Raw genomic sequence first — 24,809 nt, 5'->3', positions numbered from 1 at the left:
ATAATAGCTTATAACTTAACCAAAAAAATTCTTGAATATAAGGTAGATCTGGTGGTTATTTTGTTCACCACCCAGCCTCTTTAACAGGGACTGGAATGTCAAATTTTGTTTCCTACAATTCATGGCAGAAAAATATACCCTGCGAATGTCCGTCAGGTTTTATTTATCTATTCAATAAATAGCAGAAGTCATTGACATATGATGGGGCGTGTCGTGAAGTTGTCAGGTTGGTGTAGATCGCTTATATGATTGCTTATTAGTGTTCAGAGTCTAGGGATGTGAACGAGTACTCGACTATCGCTCGGTCACACCGATCATCAACTAAAATTGGTCGATTACTCGTAATAAAGTGAATAAAATAGTTTTAATTTCATAATTTTTTATACCACAACAGGTTGGTTGTAAACCTTAGATATTAATTTGTAAACATGAACGACTAATGAACAGATTATTGTATTCTACGTCTATATGGATAAATGATGTATGCATATAACGGGGAAGTTTAATGGGAATGCCCCCAGTCTTTTATCTGAAATTCTTTTTTAGGAACAGTAATAGAAATTATGTAGAAAATAGACCTAAAGAACCAAATTTAGAGAGAGAGAGAGAGAGAGAGAGAGAGAGAAAGAGATATTAAATAGCCATTCACTGGTTTGAAATGAATACAATAAAAAAGTTGTTGGTGGGTTTTTTTCAGTCAGCTGCAACAAACAGGATTAAGGCCACATACATGTATAATTATTATCCATTTCAATTTAGATTTTTCATCCCTGCCCTCTCCTCTAAATATCCAACAATGCATTTTTTTTCTCTCAGTTTTAAAGAATATAAGATAAGGAAAAAATCGGACAAAGTATATACAAAAATGAACCCAAAAAATGGTTCAACATATTAAGCATTATATTATGATAAATTTAATGTCTTAAGTGTTATTTCCCGCGCTTGCGCGGGCTCTCATCTAGTATAAATATAACAAGAGGCCAATAGGCCTTAACGGTCACCTGAGTACCATAGCCCATACACAAAATTGTGGAGGAGTCTCATAAATGCCTTTTATTGAGTTTTCTCCCTGCCTGAATTCTTTTTGAAAGGACTCTTAATCTTATAGTTCAGCACAAGACCTATCACTCGTATCAGAGTGTATGACCTACTGCTGAAAACGTGCACAGCTTCCATACAAAGTATTTTTTCCCAGTTATGTCAACTTTCAAGATAGGTTTTATGTTTATATGTTTACATTGATAAACCTAAACAAGGTGCTAGTATACTACTTATTACTATAGCATTGAATGATTTATTTTTGACTTCGTCGTGTCAATAACTGCCGTCAGGTGAGCAGACAAATTGAATAACGCGCGTTAGCGCGTTATGATACATGTTATTCGTCTGCTCAACTGACGGCAGTTATTGACACGACGAAGTCAAAAATAAATCCTTTAATGCTTATATTTACATTCCCTTACCAATGAAATCAATTATTTACTTAAATAAATCGATACAAATTGCAGATCACGGAGGGAGTAAATTAGTAAGAGCAAGAACAGCTGTTTTATGAAGAAAAAAAAACCCGGTTTAAACTGGTTATCACATAGACTGTTGAGTTGAGATCGATGAGAATGAAAATATAATCCATGAAAAACAACTCTTAAATTTTGCTTTGAACAATAAAACCAACTTTTTGTTGAATAATTGTAAAATATGGTGTTTTTACAACATGTATGAATTATATTTTTAACTGATAACATAGAAATCAATGTTTGGGAACTACTTATGTAAAGTACATGTAAATTCATACGCAGTGATTAGTTGTTGCATTTAGAAACATTTAAGGATCACAGAATTTAATGGAAAAACACAGTAGAATGTAAATATTTTACTATTGATAAGTCTACTTGTTTATTTTTAGAAATTTAAAAACTGTTTTTGTTTCTAATGATAAAAAACCTTGCATAACTATTTTGATCATACAACTTCTTAATTACATTATATTTAATGATTAATTACTAATTAAAATATGAACAAGCGAAGGAAGATAACTCGATTTTGAAGAAGCAAGGGACGATAACTCCATTAACCGTTATAATCCTCTTCCCTGAACTCCTTTCAAATGCTTTCACAATATCATATCGATAACTTTGATGGACAACTTTATTATTTTTCTTATCTAAACATGTGAATTAACTCATTTCTTTCATTAAAATTCTTGAGCAGAATAAAATAAGACAAATACATACACCCCCCTTCCCAGCCATAACTCTTGCCTTACATGCTGGTGACAAGAAATATTTATAAAGATGACAGGATAATTTTTTTCTAAATATGCTGTTAGTTTTATACCGTGTTCTGTGTCTGTAGAGAAGGGGATTTTTAAACCGTATGTGCTTTAACACTATGGCTATAACCCCCCACCCCCACCCCTACGACCTGAACCCCTGACCCAGGGGCCATAAATTTCAAAATTTAGGTAGAGGTGTTTGTGGACATCATAACCATGCATTCAGGTTTTTCCCCAAATGTGTTGTAGCAAAGAAAAAGATTTTCTAAGATTTAATACATTTTCACTATATGGCTAAACTGGCCCCACCCTAGGGCCTAAAGCCCTGTCCCAGTGGTCATGAATTTCACAACTTAGGTAGAGGAGTCCGTGGACATTTTAACCATGCACTCAGTTTTATTCAAATATATATCGGAGTAGAGAAGAAGATTTTCTGAGATTTAATACATTTTCACTATATGGCCAAAGTGGCCCCACCCTGTAACCTGAACCCCTGACCCAGGGGCCATGAATTTCACAATTATGGTATAGGGCTTCATTGACATTATAACCATGCATTCAGTTTTTTCCTAACATGTGTTGGTGAAGAGAAGAAGATTTTTGAATTTATTTATTTTTTTTTTGGGGGGGGGGGTGCATATTTTGTCCCGCCTGTGGCCCCCGGGGAGGTAGAGCCATGAAATTTAGATTCAACTTACCTCTAAAAATGCATTTCTGGCATAGGTTAGGCAAGAATAGTCAATATATCAGTTATATTTCTCACAGTTTGAGTGTGTCTGCAATGTTTTTTAACCTTGATGGATTTTTTAACAGCCTATAACACCCCTGCGAATGTGTTCGGAATGTTTTCTTTATCGTTGCTAAGTATGTAATAAATCCAGGGGTGCTCGAATGAAAGTTCACGAGACTTCACCGAGATTTGTTCAGTTCCTGTGAAATTTCGAGCGGAAGTATAAGTGTTCGGATAATATTCTCAAAATACGTAAGTACTGGTCAATTTTCATATCATATCCTACTTTGATTTATGTTAAAACATCAAAATCTTTTAAGATGTATGTCTTATTTCACCATCTAGCGGTTATTTAAATTTAACGATGATATTCAGAACAGAGTTAGCGTTCGTGTTCAACCACGTGTAGAGTGGTTGAAAATATAAACATTGGGTTGCTAAATAAAATCATAGCCATGTTTGATGCTTGTGGTGTGCAATACTATGTTTTAAAAAAAATAATGGGTGAATTATTCATGGATAGTCTCTTTCACTATAGATGTTATTACTAGGTCAGGCGCGGATCGAAAATTAATTCCTATGGAGGATCTCTACTACGCATGTTAATTGTTGCAACAGCAGAAAAAAACCTATTTTTGTATTGTCACATTTATTTCTAGAACACATTTTATCCACCAATTAATGAAATTAAAGTTTAAAATCAATATACGTCTAGAATTCATATTTGACAACAAGTACCTAGATTCTATAAAATAGACTATAAACACGAGGCAGGATTTTTACTGCGAAACTGAAAGGGTCAAATAAAACCACGTGGTCTAAAATTTAAATGACAATAACATTCACAGGGGTGTATAAGAATCTTGTACTAGATGTGAATATTCCCATTTTGAAACATGAAAAGTCGGTGAATCTCGAAAACATTTATTGGTGTTTTTGCTGATAATAAGGCAATATCACTAATCATCATTATCATAAAATATGGCTACTAAAGAAGGTCACTTGTAATATGCTGGTTTATTAACTCTGGTGCTAACTTATAAAGGGTTAGAGATGTTTCGAATATGGGCGAATGAAAAACAATCTAATAGGTCACTGTTTTTCACGGTCGTGCAGTTTTAGATTTCGGTGGTCTAGTCCCTCCCATGGATTTTGATAGCCTTGGTACACCTGGACCATCTGTTATTGGCTGGATATTATAATTATGACGCACTTTCATCTCATTAGCATATGCGTCGGCATTATCCACCAGATGGCGTTCTATTTCCTGATACATCGGATGGCCCTGTATTTCCTCAATGTTCAATGCCTTTACAAATTTTGGTGTTGGTCCAATCGGAAGTTCCAGCAGTTTGCGTGTTCCAGATAGAGTTGCTGCCACAGCTGTATGGTCCTTAATTATGTCACAAATTTTAAGTACAGTTGTAAACCCACACGGATTGGCGGGTGGTTTCCCGTGCAACAAGCTCAATATAACATCCTTTGCCAGCCCTGCTTCCATCATACTATGCATGGAATATACGTACCCACACTTCTCAGCGTGAAGTTTTTTAGATGTAGTTTTCCTTGATTCAACAAGATAGAAAACTCCCGTTGATTCAAATGGTAGAAGAAATTCAGTTCCCTCGTTGTCCGAACACCTCAAACACCGTAGTAAACTTTTGATTGTCTTCCTTTTCTCTGTGTACCGTACAAAGTCTTCATGTATGTTCACAACATTAAAAACACCAGGATTGATTGTCAATTTTTCGAACAGACCATCGGGGTTATTTCTGTTCCCCTGCTGGATGCTCAAAAAACCCGTTATTGGCTTGCAGCAAAGGAATCTGACAGGCATGATGCGAGCAACGTTGGCAACCGTTGTCAGGGGTTTGTCGAGATCATCAATAAGACGAAACCAACCTGAAGAATAAATTAGATTAAAAGTCATTTGTTCTGTTTCGCCAGACTACTTGCGATAATGAAGTGTTCGACGCGCATGCGACTTTGCATAATGGGTCACATATCTCTTGTATGCTAATCATTTACGGAACAAACCGTACCTTGGTAAGTTTCTGGAATCACAACAATTGGACCATCTTCCCGGCAGACAGCACCTGTCAGAACATCAACGGAAGTGACGTTTTTGCAGTATATCTTTCGTCCCTTTACCTCTTTATAAAGGACTAATGGTTTATGGACATCACTGGATGACTTTGTGCTGGAAGATAGCATGTTCTCAGTACTCAGTTTGACCACCAGCGGTAGTTGGTTTTCCTTTAAGATCTCTTGAAGAGTCCGTGGCTTGTTGTCCCACTGTATGCTGGGTCCCCCATCTCCGTTCAGTGCAACGCTTTCAGCCCACGCCATGTTTTTCTTACGTAGTTATGACTCTTTAAAAAGTAGATATTGCGTTGACATTAAATATGTGCCTCTTCTCGACGAATTCAATGCATAGAATTAAAGCATTGAATGTCGTTGAATATTACTTATTGATGTAAATAATCAAAGCATTGAAGGCTTCTCAAGTCTTTGATGCACTGTTGACTTTCTTCCATTTAACAGGTATTTTGCAGTGTTCGTCTGTAAACAATTACCCGCCAAAAACTCCATGCTTCATTGGAGTTTTATAGAACACAAGGGAAAAGGGTTATAATGGAGAACTTTGGGGGCAGTTGATAACATTAAACTGCACTTCGACATTTTGAAATTTTGGAAAAGATTTTGTTGTTTTTCTACATTAAAAGTTGCTAATTGTAAGTACTTGATGACGCCCAAGTTTCAGTGGTTAAAAACGACAAATCATGCATTTAAGAAAATAAATTCGTATTTTCTTATAGCTCCGGAAGTTTCAATGTCCAAGCTGTGGGAGAAAGCGGTGTGTCAGTTATATATGAACGCGTAAAATTATATCCTGCGTGCAAGAGTGTTAGTGAAAACACTGATTAAAAAAATGGTCATGTACTTACTGAGCGAATAAACTGAACTTGAACTTGAACTTACGCTTTGAACATCTGCGGAATACCAAGCATTCAACGAATTCCTCGGCCCTCGGTGTTGTTTAATGAAAAATAATCTGAAATAAAAGACACAAAACGGATTTTGTACCTGCCTTAATAGGTCAATCTGACGGGTCAGTCCCGCACACAGGCGGCGATATTTTGTGCTTACCGTCCATATCATGTTGCATATTCTTGATATAACTGTTTTCATCGTTTTGTCCTCGACTTGTCAATCAAAGACCTATAGAGATTTAAATCTCTCCCCCAAGCTTTTGTGATCCAATGCTTTGTGTCACTTACAACAGAGAGTAGACATTGGGAGAGAGAGCATTTACAGATGCGTCACTCGGATATAATGCAAGGCATGGTGATAGCAAATGCTCTAAATCATTGTAATTAAAAAACAGTGGTTCTGGGAATTTATTTTTTTTTTAAATGTAAATCTTAATATCAAAATTATTTAAATATTTCCCAATTTGTTTAATTTCAGTTATATAAATATATTTTATGGTATGTTTTAACTTACGATAGTATACAGGTACATTCATATATTTTATGTATAATATATTGAGAGGTTTGTACAAGTAAAACAAGTATATAAACATAGGTGAGGTTTTCTTTAAAAGTTTTCTCACATTTTGTATAGGACATTTTCCCATGTCAAGGGTTTCTGATGCGTTCTCTCCTAACAAAGAAGACCCTTGACTTGGGGAGGTCATACCAGTTTGAAATGCCCTGTTGTCCATGATTTGGTTCTCCTACGAAGAGGGAACGATAGTGTAGTGACATTTTTTTAACAAAATTGTTATTGTTTCTGTAAAGGGTCAGCATGATTTTAGCATTTATAAAACTTTTTTATCTAAGATATAAGAAAAATGTTTAATTTGTTTAGGTCGGCATAAAAAAAAAGACTTCATAAGTTAGTCACGTCGTCGACGAGACAATAGAGCAGAAGGGAGATATACTAGGATTACGGTGTACACTTGCATCGCCAAATGCTGAATAAAAAAGCACCGACTCTTGAGAAGCACTTCTTATGGGCGGAGATATTTCAATGCGTATGAGACTTGATCAGATCGGAGACAATAGATAAAAGTCGGAAAGTCTAAGCCTCTAAGCAGACGATTAAGAGACCTCGTGTATTGTTGTCTGCCATAACATACAAATTAGTGAGTGGACCTTGAGTCGTGTTACAGTACTGATGACACATTCAGCAATGTGATAAATAAATTAAGTACTTATGTAATGCGAGAGGTGGTTAGTCATTTTTTTTATCTACTTTATGGCATTTATGTACAAGAGCTCTGTTTACAGAACGCTTAAGAACAGTGAATTTACACACCAGTCCCACTACAGATTATTTTATTATTACAGTATTATCTTTCGTCAATAATTGCTTTTATTTATAATTGTTTGAATAAAGCTTTATAATGATAATGCTAGTACTAGCAATCCGTTTCCTTGTTCGGAAGACTCAGGTACAATGCAATTTTTACGAGACACAAACACGGGCAGATATTATTTTTAAAAGTTCTGTTATATATGTACATCCCACATGTATTTACAAGTATTTTTATTACGCTTAAGTTTTCTTCGTTGTAAAGGAGCAGTTTTTCAACAATAAGATTATTTGCGGAATAAATTTAGACCCAGTACTTCATCATTTTCAATCTTCCAGCACGTCTTAATTAACAGCAATTAAAACAATGATTTCATTCCTTTTATCACCAAAATCGATCGACCGAAAAGTGCATTTGTCTTGAAAATCCTGATTTTAATTATTCATTTTTATAATACAAGAAATCTTTTTCAAAATATTTTCTCATTATATTATTTTTTTAAACCAATAAAATTGTTCATCCTTTGTGTTTTTCACTTAATACTTGTATATCCGTTTTACGCACATGTTCAAATTTATCTCATCACGTGATAATACTAACGATACATGTTCATGTTTATAAGGAAATAAAATCAGCAAAATCCAAATTTTAATCATAATAGTTATTTCAGATGTTTGGAGCTCGCGATCTGTCGCACTATACATGTAGTGTTGATGTATATGTTACAGCGTGACACACATCAGTGAAGTCACCGCGTAACAAGTGAACTTTGTGGCCCTGAAACCGTGGACAGGGGAACAAGCAGGGTACGGTGCGTAATTAATTTTTATTGTATCGCTATCACCAGGAATTTCAATATTTGTAATAAATCGCAAAGATAATCGCGAACGAAGGAGAAATTGTTTCAACGGTCTTATTCAACGCACGCCTAGATGTGACTCTCGAAGAGGAAGTTAGCTGGCAACGTTGAGGAGGAAATAGAACTGGCTTATCGAATAACGTGAATCAGGGCTGTATCGGAAAAAGAAGAGCACATTTCCTGAACTAAATCAAGGAATATATTCAGATTATTTGGAAAAAAACATTGTCAAAAAAAGAACGAATTGTTTTCTTCTGGTAAGGACATCTTGAGAACAATGGAGGAGGAGCATTCGTTCGCAGATTTGAATTACGAGACCGGGAGTTACTCTCTTATGGAAATAATTCAGAAGTTCCCCCTACCCGTGGTTGTGTTTTGTGATGCCTCAAACAGTGCTCTTCCCGTAGACAAGACCAGGTTCAACTTAGACCTGAGACAGCCCCTATTGTTGTACAGGAACAGAAACATCAGAAAGGTTAGTGCCAGGAGTGTACACATTGATCCGGCGACCCGGGCTTTCCAGGATGTCGGAGAACCATTGCTCATCCCCGAGGATTATAAAGGTATAGTTTACAAACTGCACATTGTCTGTACTATTTTTTTTCAATTTTCCCCTGCATGTCGGTAAGAAGGAAACAGTTTCTAGTTTAGTTCCTTTATTGTTCGTAATTATTCAATATTTTATTTCACCCACCTTTTAATATATTGTACCCTGAGGTGTAACATGTAAATAAGTGTGCCTGGGAAATCATGCAAATGATAGCATCAGTAATTACACCGTGGTTCGTGAACCACTTAAAACTTTTCACTCATAATTGAATGGTGTAAACCTCATCTAGCAGAGATTTCTCGATGGGTTTTGGATATGTCAACATTAAAATAACCAACACATGAACAAGGAAAAAATTTCATTAATAATAAAATTCCTTTTATAGTTATGTTGACTGTCATTTTATTTTGAAAAAAAAAACTTGCTCTTTCGCGGTTTGTTTGCACAGAGCGAATTTAACAAACTTCCTCGATCTACATCACAGAAGATAACGTTATCCAATAAGCCAATTGCATGCAATATAATTTCCTTTCAGGAATTAATCACTCGTAAAGGTCTCGACATGGCCTACAAAATGGATTTATCTTCCAAACAACATTTTAGGAAAGAACTATGCTAGGATAAACTATGTAATTTAAAACAAAACCAAGGCATGTAAAAGTAAAAACACTGCATGCCAATGTTAAAGTAAGAACATTTTTCTCTCAACTCAAAAATTGGTCATAAGATTTCATATTCTCTTTTTTTAAACCAAGACCACACACAAATCCAAATGTTATCACGTCAGAATGAATGAAAATGTCAATGTTTTGTTTTCAGGGTACTTTTCTTTGTTGAAAAAGAACTACAATAACGGCCCTGTCGATGACTTTGTGCCCCACTATCAGGAGATCTTGGAAGTCGCAGACACAAACACAGAAACCTTTCTGATCGGCGGGGAACGACGCGTACAGGCCTTACAGATCGTGCGCCGCGAAAATGGAAGCATTATTCACCAACAACGAACTCTATTTCCAGGCGATGTTCTGCGAAAGGGAAAAATATATATCGGTGAAAAGAGGAGGAAAAGCAAGTTATTCAGGAAAACCAAGGTCGTGACAGAAAAGTACCTATTGTGTACAGATGATGCGGATCGAGAAATATTACTACCGTTCGATCAGAAGGGGCTTTTCTACACATTATCTACAAATTCCGGGGACGCTAATCGGCCGGTGATGCAGATGAGTGACGTGGTGAACAAGAAGTGCTTCCCTTGCATTGTTCGGCTTGTTTATGGTCGGATCCCAAACACGCCGTGTTCCTTCACCGGAACTCTGCGCTTGGAGCGAGCAGATTTGGAACAATCAGTCATCGCAGCAACTTTGGTTAACACAAGAAATATTCTTCTCGAAATTCCCACTTCCTGCGACTTGCGTTTTAATGTGGCAGTGTCTAATGACGATCTTTTCCATATGCCGTCATATCACCAAGCTTTAGAACTGTGTAATGAAAAAGGGTCGATTTATATGCGAAACATAAAAGTCTGTCACACGATTGATAGCGACACTCACAATAAATGTCCATTCAATTTACCGATGGAACACTCCGAGACCACAGAAGCCGTGAAGCGCCGTAAAGACCTGTCGATGCAACTCTCTGTTGGAACGGATGTATCAGAAGAAAACAGTTTGGGCTCGCAATCTCGCGCCGATAGAACCTCTGATTATGCAGAGATGCGATCCGTCAAAAGTGACTCATTAACTGAGGACAGCATGGACGAAGAACTCAATGGTTTCTCGGTTTTCTCCAAAGAAATCAACTACAACGATGAGATTCCACCCCCGTGTACGTGCACTCCAAAATTTACAAATCCATCATATATGGAGAACTCTGGTGAATCGCAATCGGAGAGCACTAAAGAGACAAATCCGGTCCTTCAAATTTTCTTGGATAACAAATTATTCTCAGTTGAAATCGGAACCAATGAGAGTTCTACCGACCCATCCGGGGAGCTAATAGAGCCAAAACAACCTCAAAACCAAGAACCAGCACCCAAACCCTGCATCGGATGTGGCGGTGACCTTGATAGCGGAATACAAATGGAACTTGATGGACAAGGCGGTAGAAGACCTTCTACGCATGTATTTTCTGAGGTTGCTCATAGTCATAGTGTTGAAGACGACGTCACCTATGACGTACCCCGTTTGGCTACCAGACGCGTAAGTGCTCCACCAGGCTGTAGCGCAGCCTCGTCCTTTGCTGAAAATAACATTGCAAGTCCAAAAGAGGTCTTTAATCGGCGTTCGTCTACAAGTCCTCGCCGTCCTCCCCCTCCATTGCCAACATCGAACGAAGCTACCGCAGACTTCTCAACAATTGAATTCGCAATTGAGGAGTATGATTCAGAAGAAGACAATACTGAACCGCTTTACCAAAACATCGCGGGTTCGCAAACTAACTTGGAGGAAATGTGCAGACACCGGGGAAATAACTCGAGGCATACACCAGCAAGCTCTCGATGTTCCTCTACACGTGATTCTGGACACCTTTCCGACGAATGTCTGCCATGTCCCTCTAGCAGGAACTATGATAGGGATCAGTTGTCGCCCAATATTTTCAAGTCAGTACCAATCGGTGAAATTCCAAATCTTCCTCGAAGTCGAAGGAATTCTATAAGCCCAAGTATAGACGATTACCAAAACTCTCCTATGAAAGTTCCTGCTCTGCCTGCCTCTAAGGGGATTCGGGGAAACAACAGATGTGATAGCCCTCTTTCAGTCGATTCAACAAAAGACCGTGGACAAAATGGTTCTAACGAAGAAAATAACAATGACAGCAAGTCTTCGGATGTCGACTTGGCGAGAGCCGAGAGTCCGCGAATAAACCCGGAGGACTTTGATAAAACATTACAGCTGAATATTGCAGAGCAAGAAAATGTGGTAACAAAAGAATCTAGAGTTCAAGCAGGATCTGAAGAAAGTCACGAGGAACTGTGTTTAGAGAATGGTGAAAATGGTTCCAGGGAAAGGAATTACTCGGTATCATCATCACAAAGCATTGATGCTTCAGACGATAATATAGACGGAAATGAGGAAAAACAAGTGTCCAGGCGTTACGGGTCTAAAATCAGACCAGAGAAAAAGAAATCAAGACAATCAAAAGATGTGTCCAAGATGTCGGCAGAGGAACTGGCTATTGAATTCCGACGCGTTGGCATAAAACAAACGACAATTGAATTGGTTCTTAGCTTGAATCTTAATGGGATAGCCTTGTTAGAGAAATATCATAACCATGACACCATTGGGGATTTCTTACCAAGTGCAGGACTAATCGATCAGCAAAAAATCTCCTTGTTTATTCAAGGATGTAAATATTGATACTTAATACTACAGTACACTTGTACAATGTACACTCAATTTTATTATTTGTAATCAGGTAGTAAATGTAATAAACATTCTGTATAGGCTTTCTTGCATTCTGTGAATTTCTTTCCCGTCCTCAAACTTGTTCATGTATTTTGTTATCAGAGAACTACACTCTCTCAGTTCTTTTTCATTTTTCCCTTGACCTCAGTGGCTCTATTCATTCCTTATAGTAGTTTCATTGATCAAAGATCAGAGTACAGTAGTATACTGTTAAGAAATACACAAAGGCCTGTGTACATAGATAACATTTATTACACAGAGCATCACAAAGATTAAACAATTTTTAAACAAAATCAATGTCTTTTCATTGAACTCTTCAACTGTTTACAAAAATAAGAGACAAAATCTGTAGGCATCAAAATGAGATTTTTCCCCAATTTTTTTTATAAAGAATAATTTTAAGCCTAAATTTCGTTTGTTTTCTCACATTTTTAAAATTACAGGAAAAAATAGTATAGTTTCATGTATATAATGAATAATTCCATTGCAATCCAGGTTTAGCGACATTTTTTTTTTTTTTTTTTTTTTTTGCAAACCAACAATCTCTTTTAGAACATGATTCTAAAAATTTTCAAAAAATACATTATCAAAATGAAAAGGTATTTAAACACATATGTTGAATTGTATGTTTCTTCTTTCTTTCCACTGTATTTATTTTACAAGGATTAATTAATGTAATTATATTTCAAAAAATAATTTTTAGGTACTAGTATACCAAGATATTTTAATAACACCAATTTTAGCCCCTCCAAAAAAGCATCAATACATTAAGTACACAAAAAATGATTCAAAGTATGTATATTGAAAAAAAATTGAATGTTGCGTATAAATATGTAAAATAATCTATATCTTGTAAACGTACCAGCATATAACAAGTAAAATAAGTATCACATTTCAAAAACAAACATAAAATTTATCTAAAGTTTTTAAGTAGGCATACCTTTGAGAACATCTCCTGTCAAAAATATTTACATGATTTATCTTGTGTATCACTAAATTGACAACCATATATTGTAAACATTGTATATTTTTATACACTTGATCCAATCGCAGAGACAAAGTTTCTTCCTTTTAATAGAGGCAATTTGATGTTACCTTTTTAAGCTAAACATAAAGGAATGGCAAATATCCAATGCAAGTGTATATAAATTTGTAAGTAAAATAATTTACAACATTTTTTTTTATCAATACATTGCTTTTTTATAACCTTCTTACTAAAATCAGCATATAATTCATGGTTGCTTTAATACGATGATCTATTTCAATATTTGGAAAGAGCAAGTATTAAAGATATAATTTAGGAACTACCAAAACTTTGGAGGTATCAATAATCAGACTAGCATTTTAATATTTTTGATTTAATCTATATGCAGTTGGGTTTTTTTTCCTAAAATTCTTTGAACAAGGAAGTTGTGATTGGAAACAACATAAAAGTTACTCAAATCCAGCCCACCTTGGGAAAAACAAGGAAATATATAAAAATTTAGGGCATCAAAATATCATGACAATGTTTTATAAACAATAGAATATTGTAAAAATAATGGGGGACTAAAGGTATAAAGACTATTCACAACTACTATTGTATATCATAACATGTAAAGCATACAAAAAAATCAGATCTGTAGCATAATACAATCAAGAACACATTTTTCAAAAAAAAACACAAAAAACACAGAATAAATATATTGCTGAAATGAACTATATACAAGCCATTATTTGACTCGGATCAAGTCATTTTATACACTGGAAGCATTGTCAAAACTGCATCCTTGCTCCTTTGAACAAAAAGTGGCAAACCATTTGAAGATTCATCTTCCAATGAAACTGTATTTACAACCTATTCCTTTTGCAACTCCGACACTCTGTTTGTTAGACCATGTCCCTTTAGTCCTGGGCAGCTTTGGAGGTCAGAGCCTGCAGTGCTGAGGTTTCTGAGGGGGTGGTTGGCAATTGAGTCAGCTGAACGTTTTCTTCAGTGGATCCATCAGCAGAGTCTGGAGACGCATAATATATTCTATATGTAAAGACTGCATTTTTGTCTTAAAGAACGAGTCCATTTATTGGCCACGTTAAAAGCCAAAAAAATGAAGATTTAAAATAAGCATAATTTTTTTATTCCACATCATCCACTGATATTTAAACAATAAGAATCAACATGTTTTAGTTGCACTGAATTTAGTGTACCGGTATATAAAAAGCACGAAGCTTTACAACATAGTTGGGGTCAGCCGACATTCGTGATTGTATATGGTAAATCAAGGACGGGCATTCATTTCAAAGCCTATGTTTACTGTCAGCCTAACTGTGAACAAACTTGTGAAAAATACAAAAGAGTAATTATACATTAAGAAAACTCCTGTGAAAATAGGAAGTTTGTACAACATTAGGCTGGTATTTAAAGAATGAAAAATGTATGAAAATTTCAGGGTTTTTCCTATAGCAAGTGAGAGCTATTACCTGCATGACCCATGTTACTCTAAATTTTTGAAATTCAAATAAATAAATTACAGTAAAAAATGGCTATTGCAAACACGCTATATTACATTTTGCAAAGGACTATGTGCGGTATGGTCAAATATCTGCCCCCGATTTCAACCAATTTTTAAATAGTATCGTATAAAAATAAAATCTTCACAAATCATTGTATAGAGGATGCCTATAACTTAAATAATGATTTTAGTCACCATTGCTCATTCGCTGTGTATCTATGATGTCACCTAAATGGCCCAAATCCTGCAAGTTTGCAAACAAATGAAAATATTCTCATTTTTGCTATATATTTTGCATTCAGAAGTATAGAGCGCAGGTCTGCTCAAGTGCAATTTTAACATATGTTTTTCTTCAGATAGTTATACACATTATACTAAAATATGGTACTTGAGCAAGCCTGCGCTCGATGTTTCCCAGTTGAAAAACCATCGGAAAACACCCATATTTCACTACAAAACATCAACTTATCAAAATAATGCAATCTTCATGACGTCATTTCTACATTATGACGTCACTGTGGTGATAACCTTTTACACCTTTATTTCCAATATGATTTTAACTATCTTTCACCTTATTTTTAAAGCTCTTTCTAAAACTTCGTTTTTGGGGGCACAAAAATGCATAAAACCGCACATAGTCCTTTGACGGATATAACAAATTAAGCTTATAACAAACCAAAATCACCCATCCTTGGTGCTTCGTTATAACCATGTTTTACTGTATATATTTAATTTATAATTAAATTAAAATCATATTAAATTTATAGTGCAAAAATGCCCACATTGGGCCCTACACTTTATCAGAAGAAAAAATTTATCTATTGCATACTTTTATCCATTCTCTTCTGCTAATGAAAAAACTAACTTACCAATTTCAACAACAGTTTTATGAGATGGTGCATATAAAGACAACAGGCCACATACATAGATGTTCCACATTCCAAACACTCCTACAAAAGATAAAAATTTGGAAAAGCATCTTTAGCTATGAACATATCTGGAAAAGCATTAAAAGTAGCATTACTGTAAAACTATTGTAAATAAGATCAAATACTACTGTATACAGGGAAATATTTGCCCTCGTTTTATTATCGCCCTTTTTGCCTTCGTTATCAGTGGGGAATTTTAAAACTAGGTGAATTCAAATTTCTCAAATTCTTTCTCTGTATTCATAAAAACTATGGCTGGGTGAATACAAGATGGTTTGAAATTGTTAGCAAGTGTAGAAGAGCAAAAATTACGTGGGGCAAAAATAACACTACATACAATAACTCAGTACCAAGATGACTAAATTGCCTTTCCAATTTGTGATTGCATAATAAAAAGCCCATAGGCCACATTAATAACAGTCGTTTTTGAAAAAATTGCTCAGGGAGATAGGTCATTATCAAATTAATAAGTGCAGAAAAGTGGGAAAGACTGACAAACAGAGAAGAAATCTGAAGTCCCTTCTTTTCACCAGTATGGAGCTTTTACTGTACTGATACATACCTGTAAAGAAAGCACTAGTGAACTCCAGACTAAGATCTTCATCTCCCCATCTCCATTCTCCCTCGTTCAACTGAGACATGATGAAGAAGACCACAGTGCACGCTGCACACACAAGGGTGGCCATCATCAGAAAACGGAACCGGTAGATAACACCCTATAATAAAGAGCACCCATAACTCACCACATGTTGCTAACTCATAGACCAATTCCCGTATTGGTTTTAGCCTCTGTCATACAGATTATAACAAATTAAGAAACTGATTAAATTTCTGAGAAATTTACCAAGTAATATTTGCGCCGTAGTTGACTCATGGTTGGAAGAGAGGCTTTCTTTGCGCTTATATTCTTCATAACACAGAAAATCATATAGCACAAGAACAGAAAGTAGCATCCAGCAGCGATTCCGGCCAAAATGATGAAGGCAAGCTTAATAGGGTGTTAAAGAAAATTGATTGGATCACATTAGCCACAACTTTTACCCATTTGTATTAAAAAATTAAAGCATGAAGTTGAAAAAAGTGCACACATTATTTTTATTATTATTTGTATCTTAAATACATGCAATGTCTACCTTAATCAGTTTGTATAAGTTTACATTCTGGATTTTTTTGAAACATACTTCATAAATAATGGCTTATAATTCCAAAACATTTATTTGGGGAGATGTTTGTTATATAAAAGGATACAGCTAATTTGGTTCCAGCACTGGTGACCCATATACTGAAGAAGGGGTTCTTTAACTGAATTCCTCTGAAAATGGAATTTCAATACATACAAATTACTTCTGTATGCAAAAACGTAAATGAGTACATGTATCAATAACTTTGGTACAAGTAAAAATATCATAATCCTATAAGGCATATGTATTTAAGGAATCATTCTTTGGGTATTATGAGGTGATCAAATAAGGTGAGGGATTATTTAATCTATAAAGCCTGAAGGGCTTTATGATAGTTTTGATCATGCCGACCGTATTTGATCACCTTATAATATTTCAAAGAATGATTCCTTATTACTTATATATAGTAAAATAGTCATTGATGAAATGTATTGGAGTATATGTTACAAAATCAATAGGTTGTTTTATCACAGACAAAGACACTAGGAAATGTAAATATTTATTCTTAAGCATGTGCATTTATATAGCAATTTAGTAATTACAGAAATATGCAAGAGTTGGACTTTATCTGTAGAAAATGTATATATGCAGATAGTAAGGACTAGCAACATGACATGAAGTGGAGAACACTTGAATTGAAGCATTTTGAAGAGATTGTACCTTTCACACATATCAAAAACAAAGAGACAGATGGACCCAAATATGATGGCGGACAGGTGTTTCCAATACAAACTCAATCGATTCCTCTCCGTTTGATCCTGAAACAGATCATTTTCATTTTCTCAAACAATTTAATATTAATACCCGGTAATGTTTCAGAACATTTTAATAATGAATCAAAAAGACTTTTCACTAGTGAACTATTTTGCATGCAGTTCTCTCAAATGTTTACAATGTATATTGACAGTATAGTAAAAAATGGAAATTTTGATTAATAAAAACTGTATCTTTTCTCCATCCATCAAAAGTATCTTTACATATTTCTTAAATAGGAAATTAAAATTTCATGTCACAATTGGCTTACATGTAAAATATAATTTTACTAAATGTGACCTTGACTAGAAGTCAATTGAAGCTTTTAAAATACACATCACACTAGAATTCTAAATGTTATCTTGTTAGGGATTTTGTATGTCCTTCACATGTCACATATAAATCAAAAGAATTTCTTAAATAGGTAATAATAATTTCATGTCACAATGACTGGCTTACATGTAAAATATAATTTTACTAAATGCGACTTTGACTAGAAGTCAATTGAAGCTTTTAAAATACACATCACACTAGAATTTTAAATGTTATCTTGTTAGGGATTTTGTATGTCCTTCAAATGTCACATATAAATCAAAAGATTTTTTTTTGCAAAATAACGATATGTTTTTAGAAGTTATAATACTGTTGCCTAGCCAAGTAGTGATGAAAAATATAGGTTAAAACTAGAAGTGTCATAACACCAAAAATGCCCCCACAGGCAGTCAAAATTTAAATGCAAACATTTGTTTGTTATAAATCCCCCCAAACTACTTAATTTTCTTAAGTTCAAGAGGCATAACTCTGTCAAAAAATATTGGACCAGAACCAAATCTGAACTTGAGTTGTATTTTCTAGTAAGTAACCTATGTTTGAATATACAATCCTTCAAAAGTTATCTATCAGAAACTAAGAATTTCTCATTTTTTTGTAAGTTCAAGAGGCATAACTCTGTCAAAAATCATCGGAGCAGAACCAAATTCAAACTCAACCTGGATATTCATATGACACATCTATGTATAAAATCTGAGTTGAATGTGTGCAACAGATGCTGAGATATACAATATGCCCTGGTTATTTCATGGTAGAGGCATAAAAAGGAGAATTGCAGAAAAGTTTAGAGATGGACTGGAAAGTAGAACCCAATAACTTAAAAAACAAGAAATCTGTGAGCCAATGCTCACTAGTGATACCCCCGCTCTGATGTGAATATGCAAAATAAGCAAAGTCGGCATTTAACAGAAAGCTGGCATCCGATTGGTACAGAAATATATCCCACAATATGGCATGCCTAAACAAATAGTGTGTTAAAATTTCAAGCATCTGCGATAAATAGCTGCTGAGAAATCTTTGACGAAAATTTGTTTGAAAATTTTGGCTAAAATAAACAAAGTACTCATTTAACAGGAAGATGACGTCCGATTGGTACAAAAATATATCCAACAATATGGCATGCCTTAACAAACACTGTGTAAAACTACAAGCATCTGCGATAAATAGCTGCTGAGAAATCTTTGACGAAAATTTGTTTGAAAATTTTGGCTAAAATAAACAAAGTACTCATTTAACAGGAAGATGACGTCCGATTGGTACAAAAATATATCCAACAATATGGCATGCCTTAACAAACACTGTGTAAAACTACAAGCATCTGCGATAAATAGCTGCTGAGAAATCTTTGACGAAAATTTGTTTGAAAATTTTGGCAAAAAATAAACAAAGTCGTCATTTAACAGGAAGTTGACACCCGATTGGTACAGAAATATATCCCACAATATGGCATGCCTAAACAAATAGTGTGTTAAAATTTTATGCATCTGCGATAAATAGTTGCTGAGAATTCTTTGACGAAAATTTGTTTGAAAATTTTGGCAAAAAATAAACAAAGTCGTCATTTAACAGGAAGTTGACGTCTGATTGGTACAAAAATACATCCCACAATATAGCATGCCTATACAAATACTGTGTAAAAATTTCAAGCATCTGCGATAAACAGTTGCTGAGAAATCTTTGACGAAAATTTGTTTGAAAATTTTATTTAAAAAATAAGCAAAGTCGTCATTTAACAGGAAGTTGACGTCCGATTGGTACAAAAATATATCCCACGATATGGCATGCCTATACAAATACTGTGTAAAAATTTCAAGCATCTGCGATAAACAGTTGCTGAGAAATCTTTGACGAAAATTTGTTTGAAAATTTTGGTTAAAAAATAAGCAACGTCGTCATTTAACAGGAAGTTGACGTCCGATTGGTACAAAAATATATCCCACGATTTGGCATGCCTTAACAAACGCTGTGTTAAAATTTCAAGCATCTGCGATAAGTAGTTGCTGAGATAAATGTGACAGAAATTTTTGTTACGGACGGACAGACAGACGGACGGACAGACAGACAGACAGACAGACACACAAGGGTAAAACAGTATACCCCCTCTCCTTCGGAGCGGGGGTATAATAAAGGTAAAAAGTTCTCTATTTTACTAATGAGTTAAGGGCCCTCGTATTGCTTTTTGTGGGGCCATATAGATTGGGAAAATATCTATCTTTTGGAAAGTATTTGGATGACCATTATGCTTCAAAATCATGATATACTGGGTTTCTGGTCTTTGTTTTGTTTTGCCATACAGATGACTATGAATAGCAAGTTTAGTTATTATATTTCAATAATTTTTGAAAGAAAACTAATACATTCGATTAGAAATGAAATACCTTTTTTGAATTAAGAATGGGGCCATTGAATGGCCTATATAATAGACAATCCAGAGCCCTGGAGATAGTCATTGATGATTACCAACAGGTCATAGAAACCCTAATTAACAAGATGCAAACATTTGGAAAAGAAATTATAAATTGTTTCAAGCTAACAGGCAGTCTGACACCAGACGTCATTTAATCAGAAAAGCTCATTTGAGCCTAGTTCAGTTGAGCTTAAATGTTAAAGTAAATATTTTGAACTGACCATAATGTGTTCTCCAGCAAAAATGACCCAAAATGACATCAACATGGCATAGAAAGCACCCTGTCTGATGTCATTCAGAAGCAACATGAACGGAATATCTACACCCAGCTGCAGCAGTTCAATTGGACCTGTTATCAAAATTAAGCTTGATTATGTGTACTTTACATATAGTAATAGATCCAAAAATTTTTTTTACAGAAGAATCAGGTTTATACTAGTATTTCAATAATACATATATACATGTAACCAATAAACAAATGTGTATTTAATTTGGCTCCTTGCAATACATGTAAAACATATACGTAAATCTAGATTAATACTTACAGTCAAGAATTGACATGACTACTCCCAACGAAAAAAGTGTTCTGAAAGAAAAAAATTGAACAGTCAAAGGAAAGGGTGAACAACTTTGTACAGCACAATCATTTATATATAAAGGATACAAGACTGTATTAACTTATTGGGATAAAATAAACACCAAAGCAATTTATGAAAGGAGTAGAGTTAGTATAAAACTTAATTACTCCTTTCAATCTCTTCTTTCCTGTGATTTATGTGAGAACAATACCTTTCCAATAAATTGGGTGGTCTTCCTAGCTGCATGATTCTTCTCCAGAACCAGATAAGAAGTGATAAGACCATAACAAACAGCACAGACTTCATACTCATCCACACGATAGTAAAACCTCCATTCTGATGAATCAACTATGAAAAAAAATACCAACTTTATGTTAAGCTTTGATGCATTTTTCAGCAATGAATTTACACATACATGTACTACAACAAAGGAAAAGATGTATAGCTATAGGGACATAATACTACATTGTTGCAATGAGAAATATTTCTGAATATAAAATTCACAAAGTTAATCTGTATTAAGTCAGACCAATATCTATATTTTAGGGAATTTTATGATCATTTTAATTGCACTTTTCAATCTATTTTTCAAACAGTAATCATAATTCAATAATTAAACATATATGTGGCAAGCCAATATAGGACAAAATGCAGCAGAAAATTTACATACATGAATGGATATATCCACCACTTTTCCAATTCCGACATTGTAGCCTTTCAGGAAATTGACAGGGAGTCTGATGTTGACCAAGTAGTAGTGGTTACTGATGCTTCCCAGCTCAAACAGCTGCAGGAGTTCACAGTCATACAAGTAACCTTCCCCTTTGCCCTTTTCCTTTAGCAAATAAATTGTAGCTAGAGCATGCGTCAGAGAATGTAAGGATTCTGAATTGCAAGTCAACATCAAATGGACACATGGTTCTCATGCAAACTAAAAATATGTTAATGACTGTCTCAGACTTGCATCAAATCAACGAATTTTCCTCTTTGTCATTAGGAAATAGTTATACTGAGTTAGTTACCAGTGTACATTGAAGGTTACGGTCTTCTACCGAGCTGGCAATTTGTTTCCAATCATCTTCATCGTCACCTTCATCTCTGGCCCCTAAACGAACATCGAGCTGAAGAACAGGATTCTTAGCTGTGGAAAAAAAAGAATTAAGAAAGCTTAGTTACATGTCCTTTACAATTCTTAATTTACAATTTTTGAAATATATCACACCAGAAGAACTACTTTATACATGTATTTTGTGTCAAAAACGAAAAATATAGAAATATTATATATTGCCCCAGAAAACTTACACAATGGTACTTTATCACTGTGTTCTATATCAACTTGCAGGACAGCTAACATGTTTTGAAACAGAGGGGTCATTTTCCTTTCTTCACCACCTCTTGGACCAGGTAGCCAAAAGGAAAAGACCACCTGCTTCTCTGTGATGCTTTTGTTCACTATCATCTCATCGGTAGGATCAAGATTTTGTAGTTCCTCACACTTGTGAATTCCCCTTGAAACAAACCATTTACTCCTGTTGAGCTTCTTTCCATTGTCATAACATTTGGTACCCAACACTGTGACAACATTTGATGGCTTGGGTGCTGAAAAAATAGTTATCAATACATGTTAATATATTGGTTAAAATGTATTAGCCACAAATTTCAATTTTTTTTGACAGTCGATAAATAATCCTTAAAAACATAAACATGACAAAACAACCAATATTTGACAGGACAATGCTGAGAAAATTCATAATAATCAAAATATAAATCAAAATACAGTTTGGCTTAGGTTCAGCACTATCTCTAGTCTTGATTTTAATAGCTAGAAAACAGCTCAATTCAGCTATATATAAAGTATTTGTATGCTATGTTCTTGTTCTTATTATGCAAGAAATAGACAAAAAGCCCCAGTTCATTTTTTTTCTCATATCTGTGCTGTGCTATGGACTATTCAAATAACACCTGCAATTAAAGTAAGAGATATGCCACCATAGGCTATTGAACATCTTTAAAGATCTGTTTCATGACCATACTGTTACCGAAAAAGGAAGCGGGCCTAATCAAAACAAGCGTTATTTACCTGGATCCTGGAATAAATAGGGATCATCGAGGTGCTAATTAAAACATTATACACATGAATTACATTGATTCATTGTAATCAATATTTGAAACTTGATAATCTTGCATATATATCCATCCATATAAAATTTGATAAAAAAGAAATATTCAGTTCAGTGTACATTTTTCTTCATTTGATTATTTGCTCTATCCACTTCATTCCCGCCCCTATCTGTAGTACTTTTTAAAAACATAAATGGTAATTTGTTTATAAATAATTTTATATTTTGTCTGAATATTTTTATAACTATATAGCTGATAGAATATCAAATTATGTAAAAATTTTGTTTTAAAAGAAGTATCTGTGTGGTCATTAATCAATTGCTTTACATATAGTCTCAAAAGTTTTAGAACTTACAGTACAAAGTCAATGAAGAGGAAATGATTTGGTGAGTGAAATTTACAAAGGTCTGTTGTTTAAAGATATTTTTCAGGGGGCACAGTGGTGAACAACAAAACCATCAGATCTACCTAAAATTTTAAAATATGATTTGTTTACCTGTAAACTATTAATAACTTAAGAAAAATCCATAAATTTTAACTTTTAAATTTGGGTATTTTCCTTTATCTTTATATAGGCTCTTAATAATCTTCTACAGGAGATCGATACAGTCTAAATATGGCCATGACCATCGACCTCTCATTAGATCTATAGGTCTATTAAGCTGTAGGTCGGTAGCTCCCAGTCTGGAAAAAATTTGAATAGACGACCTGGGAGTACTGTTCCTTATGTGTAAAAAGTTTCTATTTATGACACAAAAAACTTGCATTAGTTTTGGACGGTTTAGCATGTTTATTCTTATCCTAACAAACTCTGTACAAATGTTGTTTTAAACCATAAAAATCCTCAAGCATTTTAATACAGATATCGTCACTTTACTTGCCTTTGATATTCTTTCTTAATCCCCATCACCAGCCCCATAAAGTGATGATGATCAAAGCAGCGTCTAATTTGTTAAACATTTACAAATAAAATTGGCAACTCTCAACCTGCACGTGAATCTAACATACTTCATTTTCCAAGGTGTGCATGTCAAGAGAAAGTCTGAGGCAAGTTAAGCAAAGACAACAGTGGTAAACTGTCTGAAGAATTTAATGGTACTAATTATTTCCAGAGAATTTGCATGTAAATAAAATTTCAAGTTAATTTGCCAAAACTAGCACAAATTATGTGCGCAGTAAATTGCAACTTTTCAACACATAAGAAACTGTTACTCACAGGTCATCCATCCCATTTTTTTTTAGACCATGAGCTGTACTGGCCAGGCGTGTGATCAGTTCTCACCAAACACCATTTCTCGTCATTGCACTGTTACATCATTTTTGTATATAATTTTATGTGTTAATAAAATGAGAATACAATGCACTGGCGAGAAATGATACTCGGCGAAAACTGATCATACGATAGTAGTCAGTATACAGACCTGCAGCTTTTAAAAGACTTACCAAAATTAGATTAAAAAACAGATGATCAATGAACATTTAGTTACTGGTTGGTCAATTAAGTAGATTACCTAAAAATTGTTAGAACAATTTAGTAGTGACATTTTCTGTAACAAAACAGTGTTGTTAAATCATGTGCAATTATGTATGGTATTACGAGAAAATTCGAACGATATAAATAATGCTTACCTACGAGGCCTCCAACCAAAAAGAATGTGATCAATAAGACCAAAAGGAATACACCGAGTATTATAAGCTTCTTCCAGCTTAGATTTTCGAGAACGACACCTGCCATGTTATAAAGTTGGCTATTGTTGATCAGTTAGTCATCTCATGAGTGATCTGCACTCAATTTCACTTGGTTTAAAGCTCTTTCAGGACAAAGATGATGGAACATTCCAATACATGTGGGGTTTAGTTTAAAAGTCTATTAAATATCTCT

The 24,809-nt window shown here is 34.6% G+C and overlaps 3 protein-coding genes across 3 annotated transcripts; 1 reads left to right on the top strand and 2 right to left on the bottom strand.

The window, feature by feature from the left end:
- Positions 1 to 3,912: 3,912 nt before the first annotated feature.
- On the bottom strand, positions 3,913 to 6,292 carry LOC128166520 (uncharacterized). Its single transcript, XM_052831757.1, has 4 exons — positions 6,156 to 6,292; positions 5,988 to 6,060; positions 5,048 to 5,377; positions 3,913 to 4,907 (listed from the first exon to the last, which is right to left on the bottom strand). The coding sequence occupies exons 3-4, from the start codon at positions 5,352 to 5,354 to the stop codon at positions 4,108 to 4,110; spliced, it is 1,107 nt and encodes a 368-aa protein (XP_052687717.1). The 5' UTR covers positions 5,355 to 5,377; positions 5,988 to 6,060; positions 6,156 to 6,292; the 3' UTR covers positions 3,913 to 4,107.
- A 1,656-nt stretch (positions 6,293 to 7,948) lies between these two features.
- LOC128166487 (uncharacterized) lies at positions 7,949 to 12,532 on the top strand. The gene is made up of 2 exons (XM_052831677.1): positions 7,949 to 8,748; positions 9,555 to 12,532. Exons 1-2 carry the CDS (start codon positions 8,463 to 8,465, stop codon positions 12,089 to 12,091), a joined length of 2,823 nt encoding a protein of 940 aa, XP_052687637.1. The 5' UTR covers positions 7,949 to 8,462; the 3' UTR covers positions 12,092 to 12,532.
- On the bottom strand, positions 12,374 to 24,753 carry LOC128166489 (protein wntless homolog). The gene is made up of 13 exons (XM_052831684.1): positions 24,557 to 24,753; positions 22,109 to 22,405; positions 21,829 to 21,947; positions 21,477 to 21,641; positions 21,018 to 21,154; positions 20,774 to 20,814; positions 20,450 to 20,577; positions 17,399 to 17,496; positions 16,806 to 16,869; positions 16,402 to 16,545; positions 16,120 to 16,273; positions 15,498 to 15,578; positions 12,374 to 14,133 (listed from the first exon to the last, which is right to left on the bottom strand). The coding sequence occupies exons 1-13, from the start codon at positions 24,660 to 24,662 to the stop codon at positions 14,024 to 14,026; spliced, it is 1,644 nt and encodes a 547-aa protein (XP_052687644.1). The 5' UTR covers positions 24,663 to 24,753; the 3' UTR covers positions 12,374 to 14,023.
- Between the last annotated feature and the right edge of the window lie 56 nt (positions 24,754 to 24,809).

Source organism: Crassostrea angulata, chromosome 10 (genome assembly GCF_025612915.1).
Source record: "Crassostrea angulata isolate pt1a10 chromosome 10, ASM2561291v2, whole genome shotgun sequence".
NCBI lineage: Eukaryota > Metazoa > Mollusca > Bivalvia > Ostreida > Ostreidae > Magallana > Magallana angulata.
The sequence above is the reverse complement of the archived record's forward strand: the minus strand, read 5'-3'. Positions and strand labels throughout refer to the sequence as shown.

Excerpts from the sequence above, each read along its gene's own strand:
- LOC128166520 (XM_052831757.1), bottom strand. The coding sequence starts at position 5,354 with ATGGCGTGGGCTGAAAGCGTTGCACTGAACGGAGATGGGGGACCCAGC. Across the intron at positions 4,908-5,047 it reads GATTCCAGAAACTTACCAAG|GTTGGTTTCGTCTTATTGAT; the intron begins GTACGGTTTGTT and ends TTTATTCTTCAG.
- LOC128166487 (XM_052831677.1), top strand. The coding sequence starts at position 8,463 with ATGGAGGAGGAGCATTCGTTCGCAGATTTGAATTACGAGACCGGGAGT. Across the intron at positions 8,749-9,554 it reads CATCCCCGAGGATTATAAAG|GGTACTTTTCTTTGTTGAAA; the intron begins GTATAGTTTACA and ends TTTTGTTTTCAG.
- LOC128166489 (XM_052831684.1), bottom strand. The coding sequence starts at position 24,662 with ATGGCAGGTGTCGTTCTCGAAAATCTAAGCTGGAAGAAGCTTATAATA. Across the intron at positions 20,815-21,017 it reads CCACCCAATTTATTGGAAAG|AACACTTTTTTCGTTGGGAG; the intron begins GTATTGTTCTCA and ends TTTTTCTTTCAG. Across the intron at positions 14,134-15,497 it reads TAAAACTGTTGTTGAAATTG|ACTCTGCTGATGGATCCACT; the intron begins GTAAGTTAGTTT and ends ATGCGTCTCCAG.